General features: G+C 43.9%; 1 protein-coding gene across 2 annotated transcripts in view; it reads left to right on the top strand.

Annotated features, from left to right (window-relative positions):
• GNAO1 (G protein subunit alpha o1) overlaps positions 1 to 25880 on the top strand; it is a 288809-nt gene that overhangs the window by 109346 nt on the left and 153583 nt on the right. For both annotated transcript variants that reach the window (XM_067471007.1, XM_067471008.1), the window contains exon 3: positions 9148 to 9289. In XM_067471007.1, the coding sequence (XP_067327108.1) occupies positions 9148 to 9289 (142 nt within the window). The remainder of the gene's footprint in view (positions 1 to 9147; positions 9290 to 25880) is intronic.

Below are 25880 nucleotides of genomic sequence, written 5' to 3'. Positions count from 1 at the left end.
TAAGATCTTAAATTAAATCCAGACAAGACAGAGGTACTCCTGGTCAGTCGCAAGGCCGAACGGGGTATAGGGTTACAGCCTGTGCTGGATGGGGTCGCACTCCCCCTGAAGACGCAGGTTCGCAGCTTGGGTGTGATCCTGGATTCATCGTTGAGCCTGGATCCCCAGGTGTCAGCGGTGACCAGGGGAGCATTTGCACAGCTTAGGCTCGTGCGCCAGCTGCGCCCGTACCTTGGGAAGTCTGACTTGGCCACGGTGGTACACGCTCTGGTCACATCCCGCCTTGACTACTGCAACGCTCTCTACGTGGGGCTGCCCTTGAAGACGGCCCGGAAGCTTCAGCTGGTTCAGCGCGCGGCAGCCATGTTACTAACTGGAGCGGGTGGCAGGGAGCATACAACGCCCTTGTTGTCCCAGCTCCATTGGCTGCCGATTTGCTACCGGGCCCAATTCAAGGTGCTGGTGTTGGCCTACAAAGCCCTAAACGGTTCCGGCCCAAAATACCTTTCGGACCGCATCTTGGCCTATGAGCCCACGAGGACCTTGAGATCGTCTGGGGAGGCCCTTCTCTCGATCCCGCCTGCCTCACAGGCACGTTTGGCGGGGACGAGGGAGAGGGCCTTCTCGGTGGTGGCCCCCCGGCTGTGGAACACTCTCCCTGCAGACATCAGACAGGCGCCCTCCCTTATGTCCTTCCGAAAAAGCCTTAAGACATGGCTGTTCGAGAAGGCATTTAATTAAGTGCTATAACAATGTGGTAAAGATGACTGGAATGGAACAAGGAATATGAGATTGGTTATGATTCCACTATGAGAGCGGATTTTTAGTGTAGTTTTTGTAATTGTTATGTAGTTTATATGTCGTTGTAATTGCCTCTTTGTAAATTGTCTTTTATATGTGTGTACACCGCCATGAGTCGCCCTAAAGGGCTGAGAATGGCGGTTAATAAATGCATCAAATAAATAAATAAATAAATAAATCTTAATGCCTAAAATATAGATTTTATTGAAATTCTACATCATAGTGTAAATGCATGTAGCGGTCGCAGGGCCGTAGCCAGAAAATTTTTTTGGGAGGGGTTGAAGTTTTCGGGGGGGGGGTTGAAACCTGCCTCCTAGCTCACGCTGAAGCCAAGAGCACAGCAGGGGGCAGAGCAGCCTTCAATAGCCTGCAGCTCTGCCCTTGTCAACCACCTCCACCAAGTCTGGCCTCTTTAATGAGAGCATTCAACACACACACACACAACTTGGTTGCTTCACTACTGTTCTGTTGCGTGCTGGGCCTGTAAATAATTGTCTTTAGAACAGGATGTGCAACCTTTGCCCAGCGGGAAGCCAGGGGGCCCAAAGAGAAGTTCTCAGAGGTTTCCACCACAAACAGTCTTTAGATGGCTTGAGAAGTACAACAAAGTCTTTTATTAATGAACCATCAAACAGAAACTTCTCTTGTCTTCAGTAAAGTTAAGCAAATGATTCCAAGCTTTTAGGCAACTGGTGAATTCCTAATCTTGCCCACGAAGGACAGGCAACTGTCTTCAATAACTTCTTCTTTAAAGGAAAATCCCCCTTTTAACTTCTCCCAGGCTGACTGTAATCTAACCCTTACTGATGTGGGCTCCACTACTGGGTTGAACTTGTCTCGAACGCTGAGTGGACCTACCAGCAAGGCAGTAGATGTTCTCCAGCTGGAGTTTTTTGGTCTTTAGGGCTGTTTTCCTGGAAATTCTTTGGAGACTCTTAAGACCTTTCTCCCCCGGAAGGTCTTAAGGGTTGAAGCTTTTGTACAGGGGAAGCTTGCACACATCCTATACATAAGCTTACCTTGCTGAGACTAACTAAAAATGGCTCCCTTCCCTTCCCAATTGCCCTGAGCAACTTAACAATGATGGACAGGTGACTTGCCCTATGACTGCAACCAAAGAAGCCACCTATCTGCAGAGTCCCTGAGACCTAGGACTGCAAGCAAACATTTAATACAAAGCAAATAAAGTTGGAGCTCCTGGTACAGCTGTACCAGAACAACTACATCGGCTATTGCTGCAAGTAAGGACAGTGTGAATAAATTGCCAATATTTTCTTGAGATAGTGCTTGCAGTTCTGGAGGGACTCTTGATTTTTTGCATCTCATAGACTTAGCACGGGTATTTGGTTAACCAGTTAAAATTCATGAGTAAACCAGGTTTTTTTAAAAAAGTCTGAAACATTTCGGGGGGGGGGGGGTTTGAACCCTTAACCCCCCCCCCCTCGCTACGGGCCTGAGCGGTCGCACTATATTATTATTTGATTCACAACAAGATTGGTACACCGCAAACAAGATCACTCTGCTGGCTTTTGTATTGGATCATACATCAAGGACTGTGTGGTGCAGATCCGAGTAGGGTGGCGTTTTGCAGCTGACAGATGGAAATTTTGTCAGCAACAATTGTTTTTAAATGCAGGCCAGGGTCTTTAGGTACTGCACCCAGTGTACCGATCACTGAGACCCCCTTGACTGGTCCCACCAGTCTTTGCGGTTATTATTATTATTATTATTATTATTATTATTATTATTAATATTATTGTGAGTCCACAGCAGACAAGATCATTCTGCTGATTGTTGTATTGGATCACACGTCGGACCCTTCCCAAGTGTCTAGGACTGTGTGATGTATCGGCGAATAATGCGTGCAGATCATAGAATCATAGAATCAAAGAGTTGGAAGAGACCTCATGGGCCATCCAGTCCAACCCCATTCTGCCAAGAAGCAGGAATATTGCATTCAAATCACCCTTGACAGATGGCCATCCAGCCTCTGCTTAAAAGCTTCCAAAGAAGGAGCCTCCACTACACTCCGGGGCAGAGAGTTCCACTGCTGAACGGCTCTCACAGTCAGGAAGTTCTTCCTAATGTTCAGATGGAATCTCCTCTCTTGTAGTTTGAAGCCATTGTTCCATTGCGTCCTAGTCTCCAAGGAAGCAGAAAACAAGCTTGCACCCTCCTCCCTGTGGCTTCCTCTCACATATTTATACATGGCTATCATGTCTCCTCTCAGCCTTCTCTTCTTCAGGATAAACATGCCCAGCTCCTTAAGCCGCTCCTCATGGGGCTTGTTCTCCAGACCCTTGATCATTTTAGTCGCCCTCCTCTGGACACATTCCAGCTTGTCAATATCTCTCTTGAATTGTGGTGCCCAGAATTGGGGTTAGTAAAAGGTAAAAGTTGTCCCCTGACATGAAGTCCAGTCGTGTCCGACTCTGGGGGTTGGTGCTCATCTCCATTTCTAAGCCAAAGAGCCAGCAATGTCCGTAGACACCTCCAAGGTCATGTGGCCGGCATGACTGCATGAAGGTTTATTTATTTACACGATAAATAAATAAACCTTCTCGCTGGAGCGGTACCTATTGATCTTTTCACATTTGCATGTTTTCGAACTGCTAGGTTGGCAGAAGCTGGGGCTGACAGCGGAAGCTCACGCCGCTCCCCGGATTTCAACCTGTGGCATTTTGGTCAACAAGCACAGCATCTCAGCACTCTAACCCACTGCACCACTGGGAGCTCCTGGTATTGCAACACCCTTAACCCAAGCAAACATTGAGAAGGTTGACAGTAATAGCTCGGGTGCCCTGCAAGAGATAGTGAGCAAAATATCCTCTTTGGCCTCGATGTGAGAGCTGTGTGTCTGCATGAGTGTGTGTGGGTCTGTGCACATGTGTGTATCCCCTTTGCAATCTCATAAGGACACTCACTTGTTTTGCCACCTTCTCCTGAGAGCAATGGCAAGTCTGGGCATGGCTTGTTGTTTGTGCCTTCTGCCACACACTTGTTTGTTCCTGCAAATGACGTTGCTGTTGGCTGCTTACAGTTGCCTTCTGAACTTTGTCTGATCCAAACATAAGTGGAGGAAAAAAATGGGTTGTGTCCATACATTTCCATTATGCTCTAGAAGGCTAAACCCAAATGTTTCCTGTATTTTTGCCCCATTGCAAGCAGCAAACCCAATGCCACAATATGTTGCCCCTTTGCAAGCTGTCTAGTCTTTGAATTATGTTAACAGTTTTACTGGGTTTGGTGTGATTTTAACTGCATTCTAATTCCGATGTAATATTTATATGTTGTAGGTTTTAAATTGCATCATTTTCAATGTTGTGAATGGCTTTGGATTCCAATTAAGAAAGGAAAGCCGGGAATAATATAATATATTCCTATTATATTATATTAGCTTGGGTACCCAGCATTGCCCAGGTTATTTGAAATAGTTGCACAAAATGCATAAGGTTGTGGGTGAACTACAACTCACATCATGCCAGGTTGACCCCCAAAAAACTCCAACAATACTTTAAGTTTGTTATGTTGGGTAGGTTTGCTCCAGATGCATCATCAATGGGGTTCAGTGTGCTCTCTGGCTGTTGGGTGAACTAAAACTCCCACTATGGTGAGTCAGTCCCCTCAAACCTCTCCAATAGGTTGAGCTAGTCATGAAGGTTCTGTGTGCCAGGTTTGGTCCAGGTCCATCATTGGTGGAGGTCACAGTTTCTCTGCTTGTGGGTGAACTACAACTCCCAGAAAGGAAAGTCAGTTCCCCCTAGACCCTTCCAGTAATCGAATTTTGGCATACCAGGTATGTTTGGTCCAGATCAATCAGTGTTTGGGTTCACAGTGCTCTTTGGATGTAGATGAACTACAACTCCCCCAAATCAAGGTGACTTTTCCCCAAAGACCTCCAGTATTTTTTTTTTCTACTTTGTGTGCCAAGTTTGGTCCAACTGATTGCTGATTGTTGTATTGGATCACACGTGGCCTTCTGCAGCTGGAAGATCGTAATTTTGGCCTCAATGTGAGAGCTGTGTGTCTGCATGTGTGTGTGTGTCCGTGCACATGTGTGTATCCCCTTTGCAATCTCATAAGGACGCTCACTTAGATTACATACTGTGTTTCCTGGTTGCTTTTCTCCAGATCGATGGACCTTTCAGGTGTATCTTTGAGTGTTTTTAATTTTGAATGGTTTCCCCAGAGACAAAGGGACAGACCTGGAAGGAATCATAAGGTCCCTGATGGTTTATCTGCACTGATTATCCTTCTCCTATAGCTTGTAATTTCCCCTAAGGATGAGAAAGAGGAGAAACTGGGACTATTATTGGCTAGAGAGAAGGAAGGCAACAACAAAGAGAGAAAGACAGCCAGGTGTCATTTGGTCGGATTTCGATCCTCTGGTGTCAACGCAAATTGTTGTTGTTGTTTATTCACTCAGTCTCTTCCAACTCTTGGTGACCTCCTGGACCAGCCAAGGCCAGAGCTCCCTGCTGGCCTTTACCACCTCCAGCTCCTTCAAGGTCAAGCCAGTCACTTCAAGGATGCCATCCATCCATCTTGCCCTTGGTTGGTGTGCTGTCGCACACTGGGCCTGTGCATCAGACTGTAGACAGGACATAAATTCCATGTGCCCAATGGGATGCCGGAGCTGCCTCAGATTAAAGGCCTTTAGATTTCCTTAAAACACAGTCTCTAGAATACTTAAAGGTTCAACAAAATTCTTTATTGATGAAAACAAACAGGTACTTTAAGGCTTTCTTAACAGTCTATTGGCTCTCTCTCTCAATCTGGTCCACAGGGAACAGGCACTATCTTCATAACTGTAACTAATGGGGAAATCCTTAACTTCTAATCTGGGCAGTCTGTCTTTGCCTCTGTTGGCGTGTTGTCCCTGCACCCGATACCAACTGCGTCTGGCTTCCGCGAGCAACCCTTACCAAGCAGAGCTTTGTAGACTTCCAGGGGAAAAGAATTCAAGCTTCCGTGATGGCTGACTGAAGTCCTTCAGCAAAGGAGCTGTAAGGCTGTATGATCCTCGGCCAAGCTGTGGGCTATATATCTCCCCGGCCAAGCTATAGAAAACGAAGCTTTCTACAGGAGCTCTTGGTATTATGTCCTGCATGGAAAGCTTCTCTGTGTGGACTGAACTCCTATTCCCTCTAAAAACCCAAAGGGGGCAGGACCAGGGAACCTAACTATAATTGACAGGTGGCTTGCCCTATGATTGCAGCCAAAAGAAGCCACCTATCTGCAGAGTCCCTGAAACTTAAGACTACAACAAACATTCAATGCAAAGCAAACAAAATTGGAGCTCCTGGTACAGCTGTACCTGCACAGTCGGCCCCTCTTCCTTTTTCCTTCCATTTTCCCCAGCATCATTGTCTTTGCTAAGCTTTCCTTTCTTTTCATTATGTGGCCAAAGTACTTCATCTTGGCCTCTACTATCCTTCCCTCAAATGAGCAGTCAGGCTTTCTTTCCTGGAGGATGGACTGGTTGGATCTTCTCGTAGTCCAAGGCACTCTCAGGACTTTCCTCCAACACCACAGTTCAAAAGCATTTCTCTTCCTTCGCTCAGCCTTCCCTAAGGTCCAGCTCTCACATCCGTAGGTGACTACAGGGAATATCATTGCTTTGACTAGGCAATGGATCTTTGTTGTCAGTGGGATGTCTCTACTCTTCACTATTTTATCAAGATTGGTCATTCCCAATCTGTTGTTCCGTGGTCAGTTCAGACTGTTGCTCCTTGGTCCTTGTACAGATTCCTCAGGAGAGAGGGAAGGGGGCTTGGGATGCCCATCCCACCAAGAACTTGCCACCATTTATTATGATCCACACAGTCAAAGGCTTTAGAATAGTCAATGAAGCAGAAGTAGATGTTTTCCTGAAACTCCCTGCCTTTCTCCATTCTCCAGCATCCGGATATTGGCAATCTGGTCTCTGGTTCCTCTGCCTTTTCTAAACCCAGCTTGAACATCTGGCAACTCTCTCTTCATGTCTTGCTGGAGTCTTCCTTGCAGGATCTTGAGCATTCCCTTACTGGCATGAGAAATAAATGCCACTGTGCAAAAGTTTGAGCATTCTTTAGCGTTTCCCTTTTTTGGTATGGGGATATAAGTTGATTTTTTCCAATCTGATGGCCATTCTTGTGTTTTCCATATTTGCTGGCATATGACATGCATCACTTTGACAGCATCATCTTTCAAGATTTTGAACAGTTCGGCTGGGATCCCTTCGTCTCCTGCTGCCTTGTTAGCAATGCTTCTTAAGGCCCATTCAACCTCACTCCTCAGGATGTCTGGCTCTAATTCACACACCACACCTCAATATTATTATCCTTCTTATACAGATCTTCTGTATAATCTTGCCACCTGCTCTTGATCTCTTCTGCTTGCCATCTTTGTTTTGATCATACCCATTTTTGCCTGAAATTTACCCCCGATGTTTCTAATTTTCTGAAATTGGTTCTCTTGTCTGTCCTATATTGCCTTCTTCCACTTCTATGCATTGTTTGCTTAAAAGCAGTTCCTTAATTCTTCTGGTTAACCTCTGGAATTGTGCATTTAATTGGGCATATCTCCCCCTATCACGGTTTCCTTTTGCTTTCCTTCTTTCTTGGGCTACGTCCGGTGTCTCAGCAGACAACCATCTTGTCTTCTTGGTTTCAAAGTGAGTTACAAATCCCAAAAAGCCATAGCATAGCGCTATGGTCTCAGATTGCTTCCCAATTTATTGTCAAATGCTTTCACGGCTGGAATCACTGAAGCAAGTAGAGTGTATATAAATATTTCTGTGGAATGTCCAGAGTGGCAGAAATTTATTTATTTATTTATTTCAAATATTTGTACCCAGCCCTTTTCTACCCCCGAAGAGGGGCTCAGGGCAGCTTACAGCCAGAGGCGGCCCTAGGTAATTTTCAACGGTAAGCGAACAGTATTTTGGCGCCCCCCCCCCCCCAACCAATCATTGATATATATTTTCTGTTTGTTGTGGGAGTTGTGTGTGCCATATTTGATTCAATTCCATCATCGGTGGAGTTCAGAATGCTCTTTGATTTTAGGTGAACTATACATCCCAGTAGCTACACTTGCCGCACTTGCTCCCTTGCCTGGCCCGCTTTGGATCTGGAGGCGTGCCTGAAGACCCCGGCGTGTGCACCAAAAGTCACCTCTTCTCCTGACTTTCTCCTCAGCCATTGGGACCAAGAGAGAGAGAGAGAGAGAGAGAGAGAGAGAGAGAGGTGGAGATGCCCACCTTTCCTGAAGGTAGGCACAAAAACAAAGGAGGGAGCGGAGGTGGGAGATACCTCCAGCCGGAGGGGCTCTCTCTCTCTCTCTCTCTCTCTTGGTCCCAATGGCTGAAGAGAAAGTCAGGAGAAGAGGCGACTTTTGGTGCGCACGCTGGGGTCTTCAGGAATGCCTCCGGACCCGAAGCGGGCCAGGCACGGCGGCTCCGCCCCTTGGCCCACCTGCGGATTGGGGAGAGGAGAGGAGGCAGGTGGAGCGCCGGGGGATCGGGAAAGGGAGCCGGTCATGGGGAAGGGATCGAACGCGGAGAACGATTGAGCGCCGGCTCTGTTCGCGCACCCGGTGGCCGGGTGGAGCAGGAACGAGAGGGGCAAGGTGAGGCTCAAGGGCCCGGCCCCTTTGGGAAGAGGATCGCCCGGCAGCGAGGCAAGAAAGCCGAGGCTCCCCCCGGACTGCTAGGGCTGTTGTGAGCTGAGGGGGCGCTCCTCAAGTGGCGGTCGAGGGGCATTTACAGAGGCGCCTCTGTGCCCCTGGCAAAAAAAAGTGTTCTGCGACCGCTTACTTTGCATAATGGATGAGCCGCCCCTGCTTACAGCCGGCAACAATTCGATACCCCCCCATATACAAACAGATAAAACAACAATTACATAATAAGTAAAGCATTAATATTAAATTAAAAACCATTTTTTGCTGATTTTACCAAAGCGGCGTGGTGTTTAAGGTCAGAGGTGTTCCTGCTCTGGAATACAACAGTAGCCATGAAATTTTCAAAGTCAATCAGTGAGGGTATCTGCATAGAGTTAGCCTAGCCTTTGTTGCCTGGAGGCACCCTCTGGGAGGTGTTAATTGGCACTTGATTGCTTGTTTTCTGGAATTCTCCTGTTTCTGAGTAGTGTTCCTTATTTATTGTTTTGATTCTGGTGCTTTTTTCAATAATGGAAGTGTAAGAAAAATATCTTTTAAAAAATAACCATTATGACTGCAATATTTTCTTTTCGGCAACCTCATAAGCTATAACTGTAGCGTGATAGGTATATTTGAAAGCATGAGCTCACAACGTGCTCTGCCCTTCAAACCTAATGAGCTGTTTCCTTTCTCTTTCTCAAAATAAAGGATCATCCACGAAGATGGCTTCTCCGGAGAAGACGTGAAACAATACAAGCCCGTGGTCTATAGCAACACCATCCAGTCGCTGGCTGCCATCGTCCGTGCCATGGACACGCTGGGCATCGAATACGGCGACAAGGAGCGGCGGGTGAGTCACAAACTGATAGACAAATGTATTTGTAAGCGAAAGGTGGACAAAACCGAAAGAAGGTGCAATCCCATTTCATTGGTTTCTCCGTGAGTTTTTGGAGTTGGGTCTGGGTATGCTTTGGGTCAAGGCTCCTGAATGTCTGAGTTGACCTAGTTTGGTTCCTAATTTGATCCAAAATGAAGCCCATAAGGCAGTGGGGAATTTATTTTGCAATGTTCCATTTGCTCAAATCGCCTTTACAAGGACATTATTACGTTATGTTGTTACTTGGTGTCATCCAACATCGATGCTTAATTTTTGCTGTATTTGTATCAATATAAAGCTTTTCTTGATCCCAGAACTGAAAGGAAAGCATTTCTCTGATAGTTCATTATATTCCAAGCAATGTGTGTAATGGTAAACATTATAAAAATTGTGAATCATCCTCATGAAAACGTTGGCTGGTATTTGGTATTGCAGTGACGAATTCGCAACCCCGAGATATGGATCTGTAACTGATCTATGTTCCGTAAGATTGCACAAGATTGCATGGAAGGCTATGTAAATACTATGCAAGTCCGTCTTAAGAGTGAATAATTATAAGCCAGGATTCTCATGCCGATCTATCTATCTATCTATCTATCTATCTATCTGGAGTAGAGTCTCACTTATCTAACCTTCGTTCATCCAACATTCTGTATTATCCAACACAGTTTGCCTCATGCCCGGATCCACGGTTGTTTCAATACATTGCAATGTTTAGGTGCTAAATTCATAAATACACTAATTACTACATAATGTTACCATGTATTGAACTGCTTTTTCTGTCGATTTGTTGTAAAACGTGATGTTTTGGTGCATAATATAATTTGACATTTAATAGGCTTAATCCCACCTTATTATCCAACATTTTCATTCTGCCGGCCCATTTATGTTGGATAAGTGAGACTCTACTTTATCTATCTGTCTATTTTTCTAAAAGCCAAAGTTATGTATGTTTGGTAGTTGGTGCTACAAAGGCATGGATGTGGACCAAATTTGGCACATACACGGTTATGATAACGTAGCATAGCTGCTTCTAAGTGGCGTGTGGATGAGGAGAAGAGAGGAAAGAGAAAGAGAGAAAGAAAGAAAGAAAGAAAGAAAAAAAGAGAAAAAGAAAGGAAAGAAAGGGGAGAGGAAAGAAAGAAAAGGAGGGAAGAAGGGAAGAAAAAGGAAAGGGAGAAAGGAAAGAAAGAAGAGTGAGAGGGAGAAGGAAGGAAGGGAGGAAGGAAGGAGGGAAGGGAATGAAAGAAAAAGAAGGCAAAAGAAAAGAAGGAAGGGAAAGGAAGGGAAAGGAAATGTATGAGGGAAACGAAGGGAAAAAAGCAAGAGAGAAAAGGTATATTAGGGAAAGGAAGGAAGGAAGGAAGGGAATAAAAGAAAAAGAAGGCAAAAGAAAAGGAGGAAAGGAAGGGAAAGGAAGGGAAAGGAAATGTATGAGGGAAACCAAGGGGAAAAAGCAAGAGAGAAAAGGTATAGTAGGGAAAGGAAGGAAGGAAGAGAATGAAAGAAAAAGAAGGCAAAAGAAAAGAAGGAAATGAAGGGAAAGGAAGGGAAAGGAAAGGAAATGTATGAGGGAAACCAAGGGGGAAAAGCAAAAGAGAAAAAGTATATTAGGGAAAGGAAGGAGGGAAGGAAAGAAGGAAGGAAGGGAATGAAAGAAAAAGAAGGCAAAAGAAAAGAAGGAAATGACGTGAAGGGAAAGGAAAGGAAATGTATGAGGGAAACCAAGGGAAAAAAGCAAGAGAGAAAAGGTATATTAGGGAAAGGAAGGAGGGAAGGAAGGAAGGAAGGGAATGAAAGAAAAAGAAGGCAAAAGAAAAGAAGGTAAGGAAGGGAAAGGAAAGGAAAGGAAAGGAAAGGAAAGGAAAGGAAAGGAAAGGAAAGGAAATGTATGAGGGAAACCAAGGGAAAAAAGCAAGAGAGAAAAGGTATATTAAGGAAAGGAAGGAAGGAAGGAAGGAAGGAAGGAAGGAAGGAAGGAAAGAAGGAAGGGGCCACATGCAGCCCTGGGCAACACTAGTAAATAATATAAACTCTAACATGTGCAAAGTAAGCCATTTATTAGAATGGAAACTATCCAGATCCAGAAGTGGATGTTTGATTCAAAAGGCAGTAGATGCCATTTATTCCTGATGTTCAAAATTGGAAAGAACTCTCTCTTTTGGAATGATACTCAATGCAGAATGGTGGCCATGTTGACATGGTTGCCACTTCCAGGGCAATGCAACCAACACAAATACACGTAGGTTGAGTGTGCTGTATCTCTGTCAAAAGTGGTCACTTCCTCTGTGCAACAATTAGAAAATTCCTCCTTGCGCAGAATCATGCTGTGAAATTTTTCAATCAGTTGGAAGAAATGAACGAAATTCATTCTTAGGCGTGGCATCGGTACCACATCTAAGAAACTGAAGCTGGTGGGGTCGATCCAATGCCATTTTCTGAATCAGAGCCCCAAAGAAGCCCAGGAACAGGGCAATTTTGTGAAATAATTTACGCCAAGTAGGATAGGGAAGCAATAAACTAAACATTTCTAGCAAATGTTGTGAACTACAAGAAAGTCTGGAGCTAAAGCAACCCAGATCTCCAATTGGCTTTTAGGTGACCGGAGATACCCCCCAAGCCATACTTTGCCAACTCTTTTGCTTGCACCGAGCTCTCCAAGGGCTGTTCTCCAGGGGTTTTGTGTACAGATACCCCCTCGAAGTACGTGCCTCCTTGCACTTCCCGTGCATAATGCCTGCCTCCTTCTGCTTAGTGGCACCTGTGGCTCATGTGCAAGTCTCAACAAACGAATGCTTCTTCTGATAGTTCATTATATGTATTTATGCTCAACAGGCAGGTTAGCAGTGTGCCTTCTTCACAGCTGGCATGTCCAGTGCCATGCTAAGGATGTGGCCATGATCAGCATAGCCAGAAACCAAGATTATACGTATTTTATCAGCAGTGAAAACCTAAGCTTCAGTTGAAGAGGTTTCTGGAGGAATTAAGCTATGAAGTTAGCAACTGTTACTACTACTACTACTACTACTACTCCTGCTATGACTACTACTCCTTTTCCTTCTCCTCCCCCTCCTCCTCTTTCTCCTTTTTTCCTTCTTCTTCACCTTCTCCTACTTCTTCATCCTCCTTCTCCTTTGTCTCCTTTTTTCCTCCTCCTTCTCCTCCTCCTCCTCCTTCTTCTTCCTCTTCCTCTACGTCTCCTTCTCCATCTCATTTTCCCTCCTTCTTTCTTCCTCTTCTTCTCCTTCTTCTTCTTCATCCTCCTTTTCTTCCTCCTCCTTCTCCTTTTTTCCTTCTTCTTTTTCTTCTTCTTCTTCTTCTTCTTCTTCTTCATCCTCCTTCTCTTCCTCCTTCTCCTACTCCTTTTTCCTTCTTCTTTACCTTCTTCTCCTTCTCCTCCTTCTTCTCTTTCTTCTTCTCCTTCTCCTTTCTTCTTCTCCTTCTCCTTTCTCCTTCTTCTTCATCTCCTTCTTCTCCTTCTCCCTCTCCTTCTACTCCTTATTTTTTCCTTCTCCTTCTCTCCCTTCTCCTCATTCTTCTTCTTCATCATCATTATCATCCTCCTTCTCTTCCTCCTTCTCCTTCTTCTCCTTTTTCCTTCTTCTTTACCTTCTTCTATTTCTTCTCCTTCTTCTTCTCTTTCTACTTCTCCTTCTCCTTTTTCCTTTCTTCTTCTTCTTCTTCTTCTTCTTCTTCTTCTTCTCCTTCTTCTCCCTCTCCTTCTACTTCTTATTTTTTTCCTCCTCCTTCTCTCCCTTCTCCTCCTCCTTCCCTCCCTTCTCCTCCTCCTCCTCCTCCTCCTCCTTCTCTTTCTTCTTCTCTTTCTCCTTCATATTTTTCCTTCTCCTCTTTCTTTTCCTTCTCATTTTTCTCTTTTTTTCCTTCTTCTCCTCCTCCTCCCATCTTCTTCTTCTTCTTCTTCTTCTTCTTCTTCTTCTTCTTCTTCTTCTTTTCCTTCTCTTTCTTTCCCTTCTCCTTCTTTTTTCCTTCCTCTCCCTTTTCCCCCTCCTATATATCACTTTTTCAGTCTTACAAGAGACTCCAAACAGCAAATCAGTTGGAAAGGTTCCTGGGATATAAGCAACAAAAGTTAACATATTATTAATTATTATTATCATGATCATCATCATCTTCATGCCACTTTTTCTCCCTTAACAACATCTCAAAACTGCTAATCAGTTAGAGGGGTCTCTTCCAACTCTAAGATTCTATGAGGAGGGAGTGAACTTGTTTTCTGCTTCCCTGGAGACTAGGACACAGAACAATGGCTTCAAACAACAAGAAAGGAGATTCAATCTGAACTTCCTGACTGTGAGAGCCGTTCAGCAGTGGAATTCTCTGCTCTGGAGTGTGGTGGAGGCTCCTTCTTTGGAAGCTTTTAAACCGAGGCTGGATGGCCATCTGTCAGGGGTGCTTTGAATGCAGTATTCCTGCTTCTTGGCAGGGGGTTGGACTGGATGGCCCATGAGGTCTCTTCCAACTCTATGATTCTATAAGTCTGACTTGGCCACTGTGGTCCACGCTCTGATTACATCCAGAATAGACTACTGCAACACACTCCACATGGGGCTGCCTTTGAAAACTTCTCAGAAGCTTCAATTATTCCAGCTCTCAGCAGCCAGGTTGTTAACTGGAGTGGTGTACAGGGAAGAACTTCCTGACTGTGAGAGCCGTTCAGTAGTGGAACTCTCTGCCCCAGAGTGTGGTGGAGGCTCCTTCTTTGGAAGCTATTAAACAGAGGCTGGATGGCCATCTGTCAGGGGTGCTTTGAATGCAATATTCCTGCTTCTTGGCAGAATGGAGTTGGACTGGATGGCCCATGAGGTCTCTTCCAACTCTATGATTCTATAAGTCTGACTTGGCCACGGTGGTCCACGCTCTGATTACATCCAGATTAGACTACTGCAACACACTCCACATGGGGCTGCCTTTAAAAACTTCTCAGAAGCTTCAATTACTCCAACGCTCGGCAGCCAGGTTGTTAACTGGAGTGGTGTACAGGGAAGAACTTCCTGACTGTGAGAGCCGTTCAGTAGTGGAGTGTGGTGGAGGCTCCTTCTTTTAAACAGAAGCTGGATGGCCATCTGTCGGGGGTGCTTTGAATGCAATTTTCCTGCTTCTTGGCAGAATGGGGTTGGACTGGATGGTCCATGAGGTCTCTTCCAACTCTTTGATTCTATGATTCTATGGCATCCAAGCAGTGCTTCTTATAAGCCAGAGCATGGTCCAGAGTGACTCCCAGGTATCCTAGATGGCCAGTCATCCTGTGTCGGTGGCCATCTTTCCCCCATGTTCTCCCGCTTTTCTCCATTTGTAGTTGGGTAATAACACCTGATGCCTGGAGATGGGTTTAGGGCTGTGCCGTCACGCCTGTGGGGTTATAACTCTTAGTGATAGAGGCATGGACGTGACATCTTTCCCCAGGGGATTGCTTCTTGCCCTCCTTTAGGGAAACTGGAACTCCCAAGGACCAAAACACTGTAGATAACTCAAAATAGGGTTTTTTTGTTCACAAAGAGTTATCCCTTTAAGGCAGTGGTTCTCAACCTTCCTAATGACCCCCAACCCTAAAATTATTTTTGTTGCTAACTGGAGTTTTGCTACTGTTATGAATCATCATGTAAATATCTGATAGGCAGGATGTATTTTCATTCTCTGGACCTTGGGAGTTGTAGTTGCTGGGATTTATAGTTCACCTACAATCAAAAAACATTCTGAACTCTACTAGAGATGGAATTGACCCAAACTTGGCACACAGAACGCCCATGACCAGCAAAAAATAATGAAAGGGTTAGGTGAGCATTGGCCTTGAGTTTGGGAGTTGTAGTTCACCTATCTCCAGGAAGCACTGTGGACTCAAACAATGATAGATCTGGACTAAACTTGGCACGAATACTCAATATGCCCAAATGTGAACACTGTTGGGAGTTTGGGGAAAATAGACCTTGACATTTGGGAGTTGTAATTGCTGGGATTTATAGTTCACCTACAATTAGAGAACATTCTGAACCACACCAACGATAGAATTGAGCCAGACTTCCCACACAAAACTCCCATGACCAGCAGAAAATACTGTGTATCCTGATGGTCTTTGGCGACCCCTCCAACACCTCATCGCGACCCCCCCCAGGGGTCCCGACCCCCAGGTTGAGAAACACTGCTTTACGGCAATTAGCTGGAAGTTTCAAAGGAAAATATACATTACAGTCTCTGGTTGTCTTGGGTCCAAGGAGTTTGCAGCTGAGAAGCTTTTCCAGGTCCCTCTTTCTCAATGGCTGTGAATGCCGGAGCAATCCACAACCCCAGTCCAAATGGCCTATGTTTGAAGACACAAAGTCTTCCTCTGGTACCAAAGGACTGGTTTGAAGGCGCTTGAGACTTCTCAACGTCGTCCAGGTTGATCTGAACATGAAGCATAAGTCTTAAGGGTAAGAACCTCAGAATTGGTGCTGAGAGGTAACTTAATCAAGGGCTTTTAGAGCCAAGTCTCTCTCTCACAGGAGAGGAGAGCGACTAAAATGATAAAAGGTCTGGAGAACAAGCCCTATGAGGAGCGGCTTAAGGAGCTGGGCATGTTTAGCCTGAAGAAGAGAAGGCTGAGAGGGGATATGATAGCCATGTATAAATATGTGAGAGGAAGCCACAGGGAGGAGGGAGCAAGCTTGTTTTCTGCTTCCCTGGAGACTAGGACGCGGAACAATGGCTTCAAACTACAAGAGAGGAGATGCCATCTGAACATGAGGAAGAACTTCCTGACTGTGAGAGCCGTTCAGCAGTGGAACTCTCTGTCCCGGAGTGTGGTGGAGGCTCCTTCTTTGGAAGCTTTTAAACAGAGGCTGGATGGCCATCTGTCAGGGGTGATTTGAATGCAATATTCCTGCTTCTTGGCAGAATGGGGTTGGACTGGATGGCCCATGAGGTCTCTTCCAACTCTTTGATTCTATGATTCTATGATTCTATTCTATGATTCACATCCATCTGATAGAAAGTTTGATGGTGGAATGAAAAAGGAAACACTGTCCTGCTCCAGGGGGAGGTGGAGCCAAACAATTGAGCTGAGGAAACAATATAACAACATTGACTGACAGCTATAAATATTAGGGCTGGGCTGTTTCGTTTCGTAATTTCGTAATTCGTTTAAAAAATTGTTATTTTTTTTTTATAACGAAGCGATATTGAACCATTCAGGAGCAACTAAAAAACGAAACGAATTTTTCCAATTCGTTTTGTAATTGTTTCAGAATTGTTTCGTTATTGATTCGTTATTGATTCGTAAATGTTTCGTTATTATTTCCGCATGTCTGGTGCAAGTTTTAGGGTTGCTGTTTGTTTTCTCAGTGAAAAAAAAATATAATTATCACACCAACAGTCAACAACAGAGGGAGAGGGAAGCTTCAGAAGTTTTTTTAGCGTATTGCGCGATCGCGGCCGCCAGTAACGAATCGATTCGTAATCGTTTCGTAATTGTTTTATGATTTCCGAAATTTCGTAAATATCAAACTTTTTTAAAGGAAAATTTCGGAATTCTTTTAAATAACGAAACACAAAAAACCCCAAAAAACGAATCGAGTTTAGAAACAAATTTTTCCATGTTTGGACAGCCATAATAAATATCAATCAATCCAACTATACATTTACAGGGTAAAAAGGCAAAATCAGGCATGATACAATAATTCAAATCTTGCAACTTACAGTTCTACTAGGCCTGGGTAACAACGGAAAAATTTGTTTCTAAAATCGATTTGTATTTGGGGGTTTTTTTGTTTCGATATTTAAAATAATTACAAAATTTTCCTTTTAAAAAGTTCGATATTTACGAAATTTCGTAAATGGTAAAAAAATAACGAATCGATTTCCGAAACAATAACGAATCGATTCGTTAATGGCGGACGCGACCGCGAAATACGCTAAAAAACCTCCAAAACCTTCTGAAGCTTCCCTCTCCCTCTGTTGTTGACTGTTGGTGTGATATTATAATTTTTTTTCACTAATTAAACCATAAAACTGGCCCAGACATGCGGAAATAATAACGAAACGACCTCAAAACAATAACGAAACGAATACAATATCGAAATACGAAGCATTTACAAAACGTTTTTGAAAATTCGTTTTTTTTAATAATTGCTCCAGAATGGTTCGTTATCGTTTTGTAATTGAAAAAATTAACGAATTATTAACGAATTACGAATTAACGAAACGAAACCGCCCAGCCCTAAGTTCTACATATAGTGGCGCCACTTGCGCCATCACAAGGGCTCAGTTTCCATGCGCTGCGAAGACAGAGTCCCACCAGAAGTTCCCTTACGTGACGTGATGGCCTCCGTGAGACTCAGTTTCCAAAGTGCATGGAAACGAAGCCTTAAACCCGTGGGATGAAGTCCTAGCTTGAGTTATTTCTGCCTTCATTGAGTCTACGGAGCTTCTGTGGCATCCAACATGGTTCGAACACGTTGAATCGCTGATGCCTCTTGGCCGAATGTGCGAACCAAGCAACGCATGAGAGGAGATGGAGAGTTATTCTTATCCACGGCACTCGATATACCCAGAGCGGGTTGACGTGCCAAACGCCTTCGCGTGACCTGGCCCCAACGTGCAGAAGAGAGGGAAGGTGTGAACTCGCCTCATATGGCTACGGGGCGGAAATGTCTCCACTTGGAAGCGGAAAGGGTACGTTTGGAACAAGAGGGCCTTGGAAGGATGTGCTGGTGGCCAAGAGAGCTGTGAAGGAGCTGCCAACACCTCCTGGGACCTCAGGTATCTTTCGTGGCATGGTGGCATTTCCATGTGACGGATCTCCATCGGTATCTTTAGCTGCGGAGGACAGAAAGGGGAGCAGCGAGAGAAAGGGAAGGAGGTTCAGCTGGTTATATTTATTTCACATCTTCGCCTTGAAGTCAGGGATGGGAAGAAATGTCGCTATAATGGCCCTAAATAAAATCGTCCTCATTGAATATTTTTCCTTCTTTCCCCACATTTCTAGTTTTGTGGAGAGTGAGACTATTATTATTATTATTATTATTATTATTATTATTTTACTAACACAAAAACACAGTATGTCACAGCAAACGAGATCTATATGCTGGGTTTCGTATCACAAAATCACAAATCGAACATTTGAATGCAATATTCCTGCTTCTTGGCAGGGGGTGAGTTTCTGACCAATTGTGTAGCTTGTTGTTGACCTTTGCAACCCGAAAGACAGTTGCATCTGTCAAGTAGGAAAATTAGGTACCACCTATGTGTGGGGAGGCTAATTTAACAAAGTTTACAGGGCCATAAAAAAGACTCCAGCAAACGTCTAGGACTGTGTTATTATTGTTGTTATTATTATTATTATTATTATTATTATTATTATTATTATTAGTGTCGTATCCCACTTTGAGCTGTCAGGAGAGGTGCTTCGCTGTTATATTATTATTATTATTGTTATTATTATTATTATTATTATTATTATTATTAATGTTGTATCTACCTCAAGCTGTCAGGAGAGGTGCTTCGCTGTTATATTATTATTATTATTATTATTATTATTATTATTATTATTAGTGTTATATCTACCTCAAGCTGTCAGGAGAGGTGCCTTGTTGTTGTTGTTGTTGTTGTTGTTGTTGTTGTTCATGCTGTATCCCACCTTGAACTGTCAGGAAAGGTGGGTTGTTGTTATTTATTATTATTACTATTTTATTATTATTATTATTATTATTATTATTATTATTATTATTATTATTTTACTAACACAAAAACACAGTATGTCACAGCAAACGAGATCTATATGCTGGATTTCGTATCACAAAACCACAAATCGAACACTACCCAAACATCTAGGTCTGTGTTATTGTTGTTGTTATTGTTGTTATTATTATTATTATTATTATTATTATTATTATTATTAGTGTCATATCCCACCTTGAACTGTCAGGAGAGGTGCCTTGCTGTTGTATTATTATTATTGCTATTGTTCTTGTTATTATTGTTGTTATTTGTGTTGTATCCCACCTCAAGCTATCAGGAAAGGTGCCTTGTTGTTGTTGTTGTTGTTGTTGTTGTTGTTGTTGTTCGTGCTGTATCCCACCTTGAACAGTCAGGAAAGGTGGGTTGTTGTTATATTATTATTATTATTATTATTATTATTATTATTAGTGTCGTATCCCACTTTGAGCTGTCAGGAGAGGTGCTTCGCTGTTATATTATTATTATTATTATTATTATTATTATTATTATTATTATTATTAATGTTGTATCTACCTCAAGCTGTCAGGAGAGGTGCCTTGTTGTTGTTGTTGTTGTTCATGCTGTATCCCACCTTGAACTGTCAGGAAAGGTGGGTTGTTGTTATTTATTATTATTACTATTATTATTATTATTATTATTTTACTAACACAAAAACACAGTATGTCACAGCAAACGAGATCTATATGCTGGATTTCGTATCACAAAACCACAAATCGAACACTACCCAAACATCTAGGACTGTGTTGTTGTTGTTGTTGTTGTTGTTGTTGTTGTTATTATTAGTGTCGTATCCCACTTTGAGCTGTCAGGAGAGGTGCTTTGCGGTTATATTATTATTATTATTATTATTATTATTATTATTATTATTATTATTATTCATGTTGTATCTACCTCAAGCTGTCAGGAGAGGTGCCTTGTTGTTGTTGTTGTTTGTGCTGTATCCCATCTTCAACTGTCAGGAAAGTTGGGTTGTTATTTATTATTATTAGTAGTAGTAGTAGTAGTAGTAGTAGTAGTAGCATTAGTATTGTATCCCACCTTGAGCTGTCAGGAGAGGTGCTTTGCTGTTGTATTATTATTGCTGTTATTGTTCTTGTTCTTGTTATTGTTATTTGTGTTGTATCCCACCTCAAGCTGTCAGGAGAGGTGCTTTGCTGTTTTTATTATTATTATTATTATTATTATTATTATTATTATTATTATTATTATTATTATTATTCATGTTGTATCCACCTCAAGCTGTCAGGAGAGGTGCCTTGTTGTTGTTGTTGTTCGTGCTGTATCCCACCTTGAACTGTCAGGAAAGGTGGGTTGTTGTTATTTTTTATTATTATTATTATTATTATTATTATTATTATTATTATTAGTGTTGTATCCCACCTTGAGCTGTCAGGAGAGATACTTTGCTGTATTATTATTATTATTATTATTATTATTGTTATTATTATTATTCATGATGTATCCACCTCAAGCTGTCAGGAGAGGTGCTTTGTTGTTGTTGTTCTTGTTGTGGTTGTTCATGCTGTATCGCACCTTGAACTGTCAGGAATGGTGTGCTGTTGTGATATATTATTATTATTATTATTATTATTATTATTATTATTAGTGTTGTATTCCACCTTGAGCTGTCAGGAGAGGTGCTTTGCTGTTGTATTATTATTATTGCTGTTGTTCTTCTTATTATTATTGTTATTTGTGTTGTATTCTACCTTGAGCTGTCAGGAGAGGTGCTTTGCTGTTGTATTGTTATTATTGCTGTTGTTGTCTTGTTATTATTGTTGTTATTTGTGTTGTATCCCACCTAAAGCTGTCAGGAGAGGTGCCTTGTTGTTGCTGCTGTTGTTGTGGTGGTTGTTATTATTTGTGCTGTATCCCACCTTGAACTGTCAGGACTGGGTTGTTGTTATATTATTATTATATTAATAATAATATTATATTATTATTATATTAATAATAATATTATATTATTATTATTATTATTATTATTATTAATAATAATAATACAAATCGATGTTGGGATTTTTAAAAAACAATAGGTTAGGCTGTATTCAAGAAGAGATATGAGTAAGGGTCAGAAGACATCACTTGGGAAAATTAGAATTTCAGCAATTCTAATTTCATCTGCAGATTTGCCCTAAACTCATGTTCAGTCTTGTAGATTAGCCTACAATAAGGAAAGTCTGAAAATGTGTAGATAGATGTATCTCTACTGTAGAATTAATACAATTTGGCACTGGTTTAACTGCCACAACTCAATGCCATGTGATCCTGGGAGTTGTAGTTATAGGTGCGCTTCATCCTTCTCTGCCAAAAAGTGCTAGTGTTTCACCAAACTACAAATCCCAGGCTTTGTAAAACTACCTCTCCCAGGATTCCATACTATTGAGCTATAGCCGTTAAAGTGGTGTCAAACTGCATTAATTCCATGGTGTAGACAGAGGTAGGTAATTTTCAACGGTAAGCAAACAGTATTTTGTCCCCCCCCCCCCCCAACCAATCACTGATATATATTTCCTGTTCATCGTGGGAGTTCTGTGTGCCATATTTGGTTCAATTCCATCATTGGTGGAGTTCAGAGTGCTCTTTGATTTTAGGTGAACTATACATCCCAGTAACCACACTTGCCGCACTTGCTCCCTTGCCTGGCCAGCTTTGAGTCCGGAGGAGTGCCTGAAGACCCCGGCATGTGCACCAAAAGTCACCTCTTCTCCTGACTTTCTCCTCAGCCATTGGGACCAAGAGAGAGAGAGAGAGAGAGAGAGAGAGGTGGAGATGCCCACCTTTCCTGAAGGTAGGCAGAAAAACAAAGGAGGGAGCGGAGGTGGGAGATACCTCCAGCCGGAGGGGCTCTCTCTCTCTCTCTCTCTCTCTCTTGGTCCCAATGGCTGAAGAGAAAGTCAGGAGAAGAGGCGACTTTTGGTGCGCACGCTGGGGTCTTCAGGCACATCTCTGGACCCGAAGCGGGCCAGGTGTGGCGGCTCCACCACTTGGCCCACCTGCGGATTGGGGAGAGGAGAGGAGGCGGGTGGAGCGGCGGGGGATCGGGAAAGGGAGCTGGTCATGGGGAAGGGATCAAACGCGGAGAACGATTGAGCGCCGGCTCTGCTCACGCACCCAGTGGCCGGGTGGAGCAGGAACGAGAGGGGCTAGGCGAGGCTCAAGGGACCGGCCCCTTTGGGAAGAGGATCCCAAGAAAGCCGAGGCTCCCCCCGGACTGCTTGGGCTGTTGTGAGCTGAGGGGGCGCTCCTCAAGTGGCGGTCGAGGGGCATTTACAGAGGCGCCTCTGCGCCCCTGGCAAAAAAAAAGTGTTCTGCGACCGCTTACTTCGCTTAATGGACGAGCCGCCCCTGGGTATAGATGCACCCTGGATGTGGCCCCGTCTCTGTAATGCAAAACCTGACATTTACACCACGAAGGGAATCAAGTTTTCCCTCTTTAAATTGCAGAGATCGTATAATCATAATCACAATGCCGGGCAATTTTGTGTCATTTCACTTCCACGCCTCTGATGCACGAACCCTCTCAACCCAATTTGCAAATGCCTCGGTATTTTAAAGTTTTCTCCGCAAACTATCGAGAGGAAAGCTTTTTTCTTTCCTGAGAAGTCTATGCGACGTCATCAACTGATTGAGGAGGAAAGCCATGTTGCGCTTAAGAAGTCTTTCTATAGAATGAGACGACCAGCGATTTCTCTGTACTGGCACCATATTTGTACCCATTGGCTACAATTGTTTATTTCCTGGAAGAACTCACCAATGGTGTATGGAATCATAGAATCAAAGAGTTGGAAGAGACCTCATGGGCCATCCAGTCCAACCCCCTGCCAAGAAGCAGAAATATTCAAATCACCCCTGACAGATGGCCATCCAGCCTCTGTTTAAAAGCTTCTAAAGAAGGAGCCTCCACCACACAGAGAGTTCCACTGCTGAATGGCTCTCACAGTCAGGAAGTTCTTCCTCATGTTCAGATGGAATCTCCTTTCTTGTAGTTTGAAGCCATTGTCCTAGTCTCCAGCGAAACAGATAACAAGCTTGCTCCTTCCTCCCTGTAGCTTCCTCTCACATATTTATACATGGCTATCATATCTCCTCTCAGCCTTCTCTTCTTCAGGCTAAACATGCCCAGCTCCTTAAGGCGCTCCTCATAGGGCTTGTTCTCCAGACCCTTGATCATTTTAGTCCTATGGATCTGCACCACACTATAAACAAGCTTGCTCCTTCCTCCCTGTGGCTTCCTCTCACATATTTATACATGGCTATCATATCTCCTCTCAGCCTTCTCTTCTTCAGGCTAAACATGCCCAGCTCCTTAAGGCGCTCCTCATAGGGCTTGTTCTCCAGACCCTTGATCATTTTAGTCCTATGGATCTGCACCACACTATAAACAAGCTTGCTCCTTCCTCCCTGTGGCTTCCTCTCACATATTTATACATGGCTATCATATCTCCTCTCAGCCTTCTCTTCTTCAGGCTAAACATGCCCAGCTCCTTAAGGCGCTCCTCATAGGGCTTGTTCTCCAGACCCTTGATCATTTTAGTCCTATGGATCTGCACCACACTATAAACAAGCTTGCTCCTTCCTCCCTGTGGCTTCCTCTCACATATTTATACATGGCTATCATATCTCCTCTCAGCCTTCTCTTCTTCAGGCTAAACATGCCCAGCTCCTTAAGGCGCTCCTCATAGGGCTTGTTCTCCAGACCCTTGATCATTTTAGTCCTATGGATCTGCACCACACTATAAACAAGCTTGCTCCTTCCTCCCTGTGGCTTCCTCTCACATATTTATACATGGCTATCATATCTCCTCTCAGCCTTCTCTTCTTCAGGATAAACATGCCCAGCTCCTTAAGCCGCTCCTCATAGGGCTTGTTCTCCAGACCCTTGATCATTTTAGTCCTATGGATCTACACCAGACTATAAACAAGCTTGCTCCTTCCTCCCTGTGGCTTCCTCTCACATATTTATACATGGCTATCATGTCTCCTCTCAGCCTTCTCTTCTTCAGGCTAAACATGCCCAGCTCCTTAAGCCGCTCCTCATAGGGCTTGTTCTCCAGACCGTTGATCATTTTAGTCCTATGGATCTGCACCAGACTATAAACAAGCTTGCTCCTTCCTCCCTGTGGCTTCCTCTCACATATTTATACATGGCTATCATGTCTCCTCTCAGCCTTCTCTTCTTCAGGCTAAACATGCCCAGCTCCTTAAGCCGCTCCTCATAGGGCTTGTTCTCCAGACCGTTGATCATTTTAGTCCTATGGATCTGCACCAGACTATAAACAAGCTTGCTCCTTCCTCCCTGTGGCTTCCTCTCACATATTTATACATGGCTATCATATCTCCTCTCAGCCTTCTCTTCTTCAGGCTAAACATGCCCAGCTCCTTAAGCCACTCCTCATAGGGCTTGTTCTCCAGACCCTTGATCATTTTAGTCCTATGGATCTGCATCGCACTATAAACCATCACTTTGGATAGTTACTTACTTATTTACTTACTTACTTACTGTCTGAGTAGGATAGTCTTCCAAGATCAGTGTCCTGGTGGTGGATCTGTAGGTGACTGTGGAGCGCTATTTTTGATCTGCATCTTCTCCTGCAGTGAGGGCATTGGTTTCCAGTTAGAAGGCAGTCCCAGTCGGGGTTGGCTTGACACACCTTCCTCTTGGCACATTTCTCTCTTTCTCCCTCCATTCATGCCTCTTCAAATTCTACAGCACTGCTGGTCACAGCTGACCTCCAGCTGGAGCGGTCAAGGGCCAGGGCTTCCCAGTTCTCAATGTCTATGCCAGAGTTTTTAAAGTTGGCTTTGAGCCCATCTTTAAATCTCTTTTCCTGCCCACCAACATTCCGTTTTCTGTTCTTGAGTTCGGAGTAGAGCAACTGCTTTGGGAGACGGTGGTCAGGCATCCGGACAACGTAGCCGGTCCAGTGGAGTTGATGGCGGAGGACCATCGCTTCAATGCTGGTGGTCGTTGCTTCTTCCAGCATGCTGACATTTGTCCGTTTGTCTTCCCAAGAGATTTGCAGGGTTTTTCGGAAGCAACGCTGATGGAATCATTCCAGGAGTTGCATGTGACGTCTGTAGACAGTCCATGTCTCGCAGGCATATATCAGTGTTGGGAGGACAATAGCTTTATAAACAAGCACCTTGGTCTCCCTACGGATGTCCTGGTCTTCAAACACTCTCTGCTTCATTCGGAAAAATGCTGCACTCGCAGAGCTCAGGCGGTGTTGTATTTCGGTGTCAATGTTGACGTCTATAGACTGTCCACGTCTCGCAGGCGTATAACTGGGTTGGGAGGACAATAGCTTTATAAACAAGCACCTTGGTCTCCTTACGGATGTCCTGGTCTTCAAACACTCTCTGCTTCATTCGGAAAAATGCTGCACTCGCAGAGCTCAGGCGGTGTTGTATTTCGGTGTCAATGTTGACGTCTATAGACTGTCCACGTCTCGCAGGCGTATAGCAGGGTTGGGAGGACAATAGCTTTATAAACAAGCACCTTGGTCTCCCTACGGATGTCCCGATCCTCAAACACTCTCTGCTTCATTCAGAAAAATGCTGCACTCGCAGAGCTCAGGCGGTGTTGTATTTCGGTGTCAATGTTGACATCTATAGACTGTCCACGTCTCGCAAGTGTATAGCAGGGTTGGGAGGACAATAGCTTTATAAACAAGCACCTTGGTCTCCTTACGGATGTCCTGGTCTTCAAACACTCTCTGCTTCATTCGGAAAAATGCTGCACTCGCAGAGCTCAGGCGGTGTTGTATTTCGGTGTCAATGTTGACGTCTATAGACTGTCCACATCTCACAGGCATAGAGCAGGGTTGGG

This window comes from Anolis sagrei, chromosome 8, assembly GCF_037176765.1.
Source record: "Anolis sagrei isolate rAnoSag1 chromosome 8, rAnoSag1.mat, whole genome shotgun sequence".
Classification (NCBI taxonomy): Eukaryota; Metazoa; Chordata; class Lepidosauria; order Squamata; family Dactyloidae; genus Anolis; species Anolis sagrei.
This window is presented reverse-complemented; position numbering and strand designations above follow the sequence as displayed.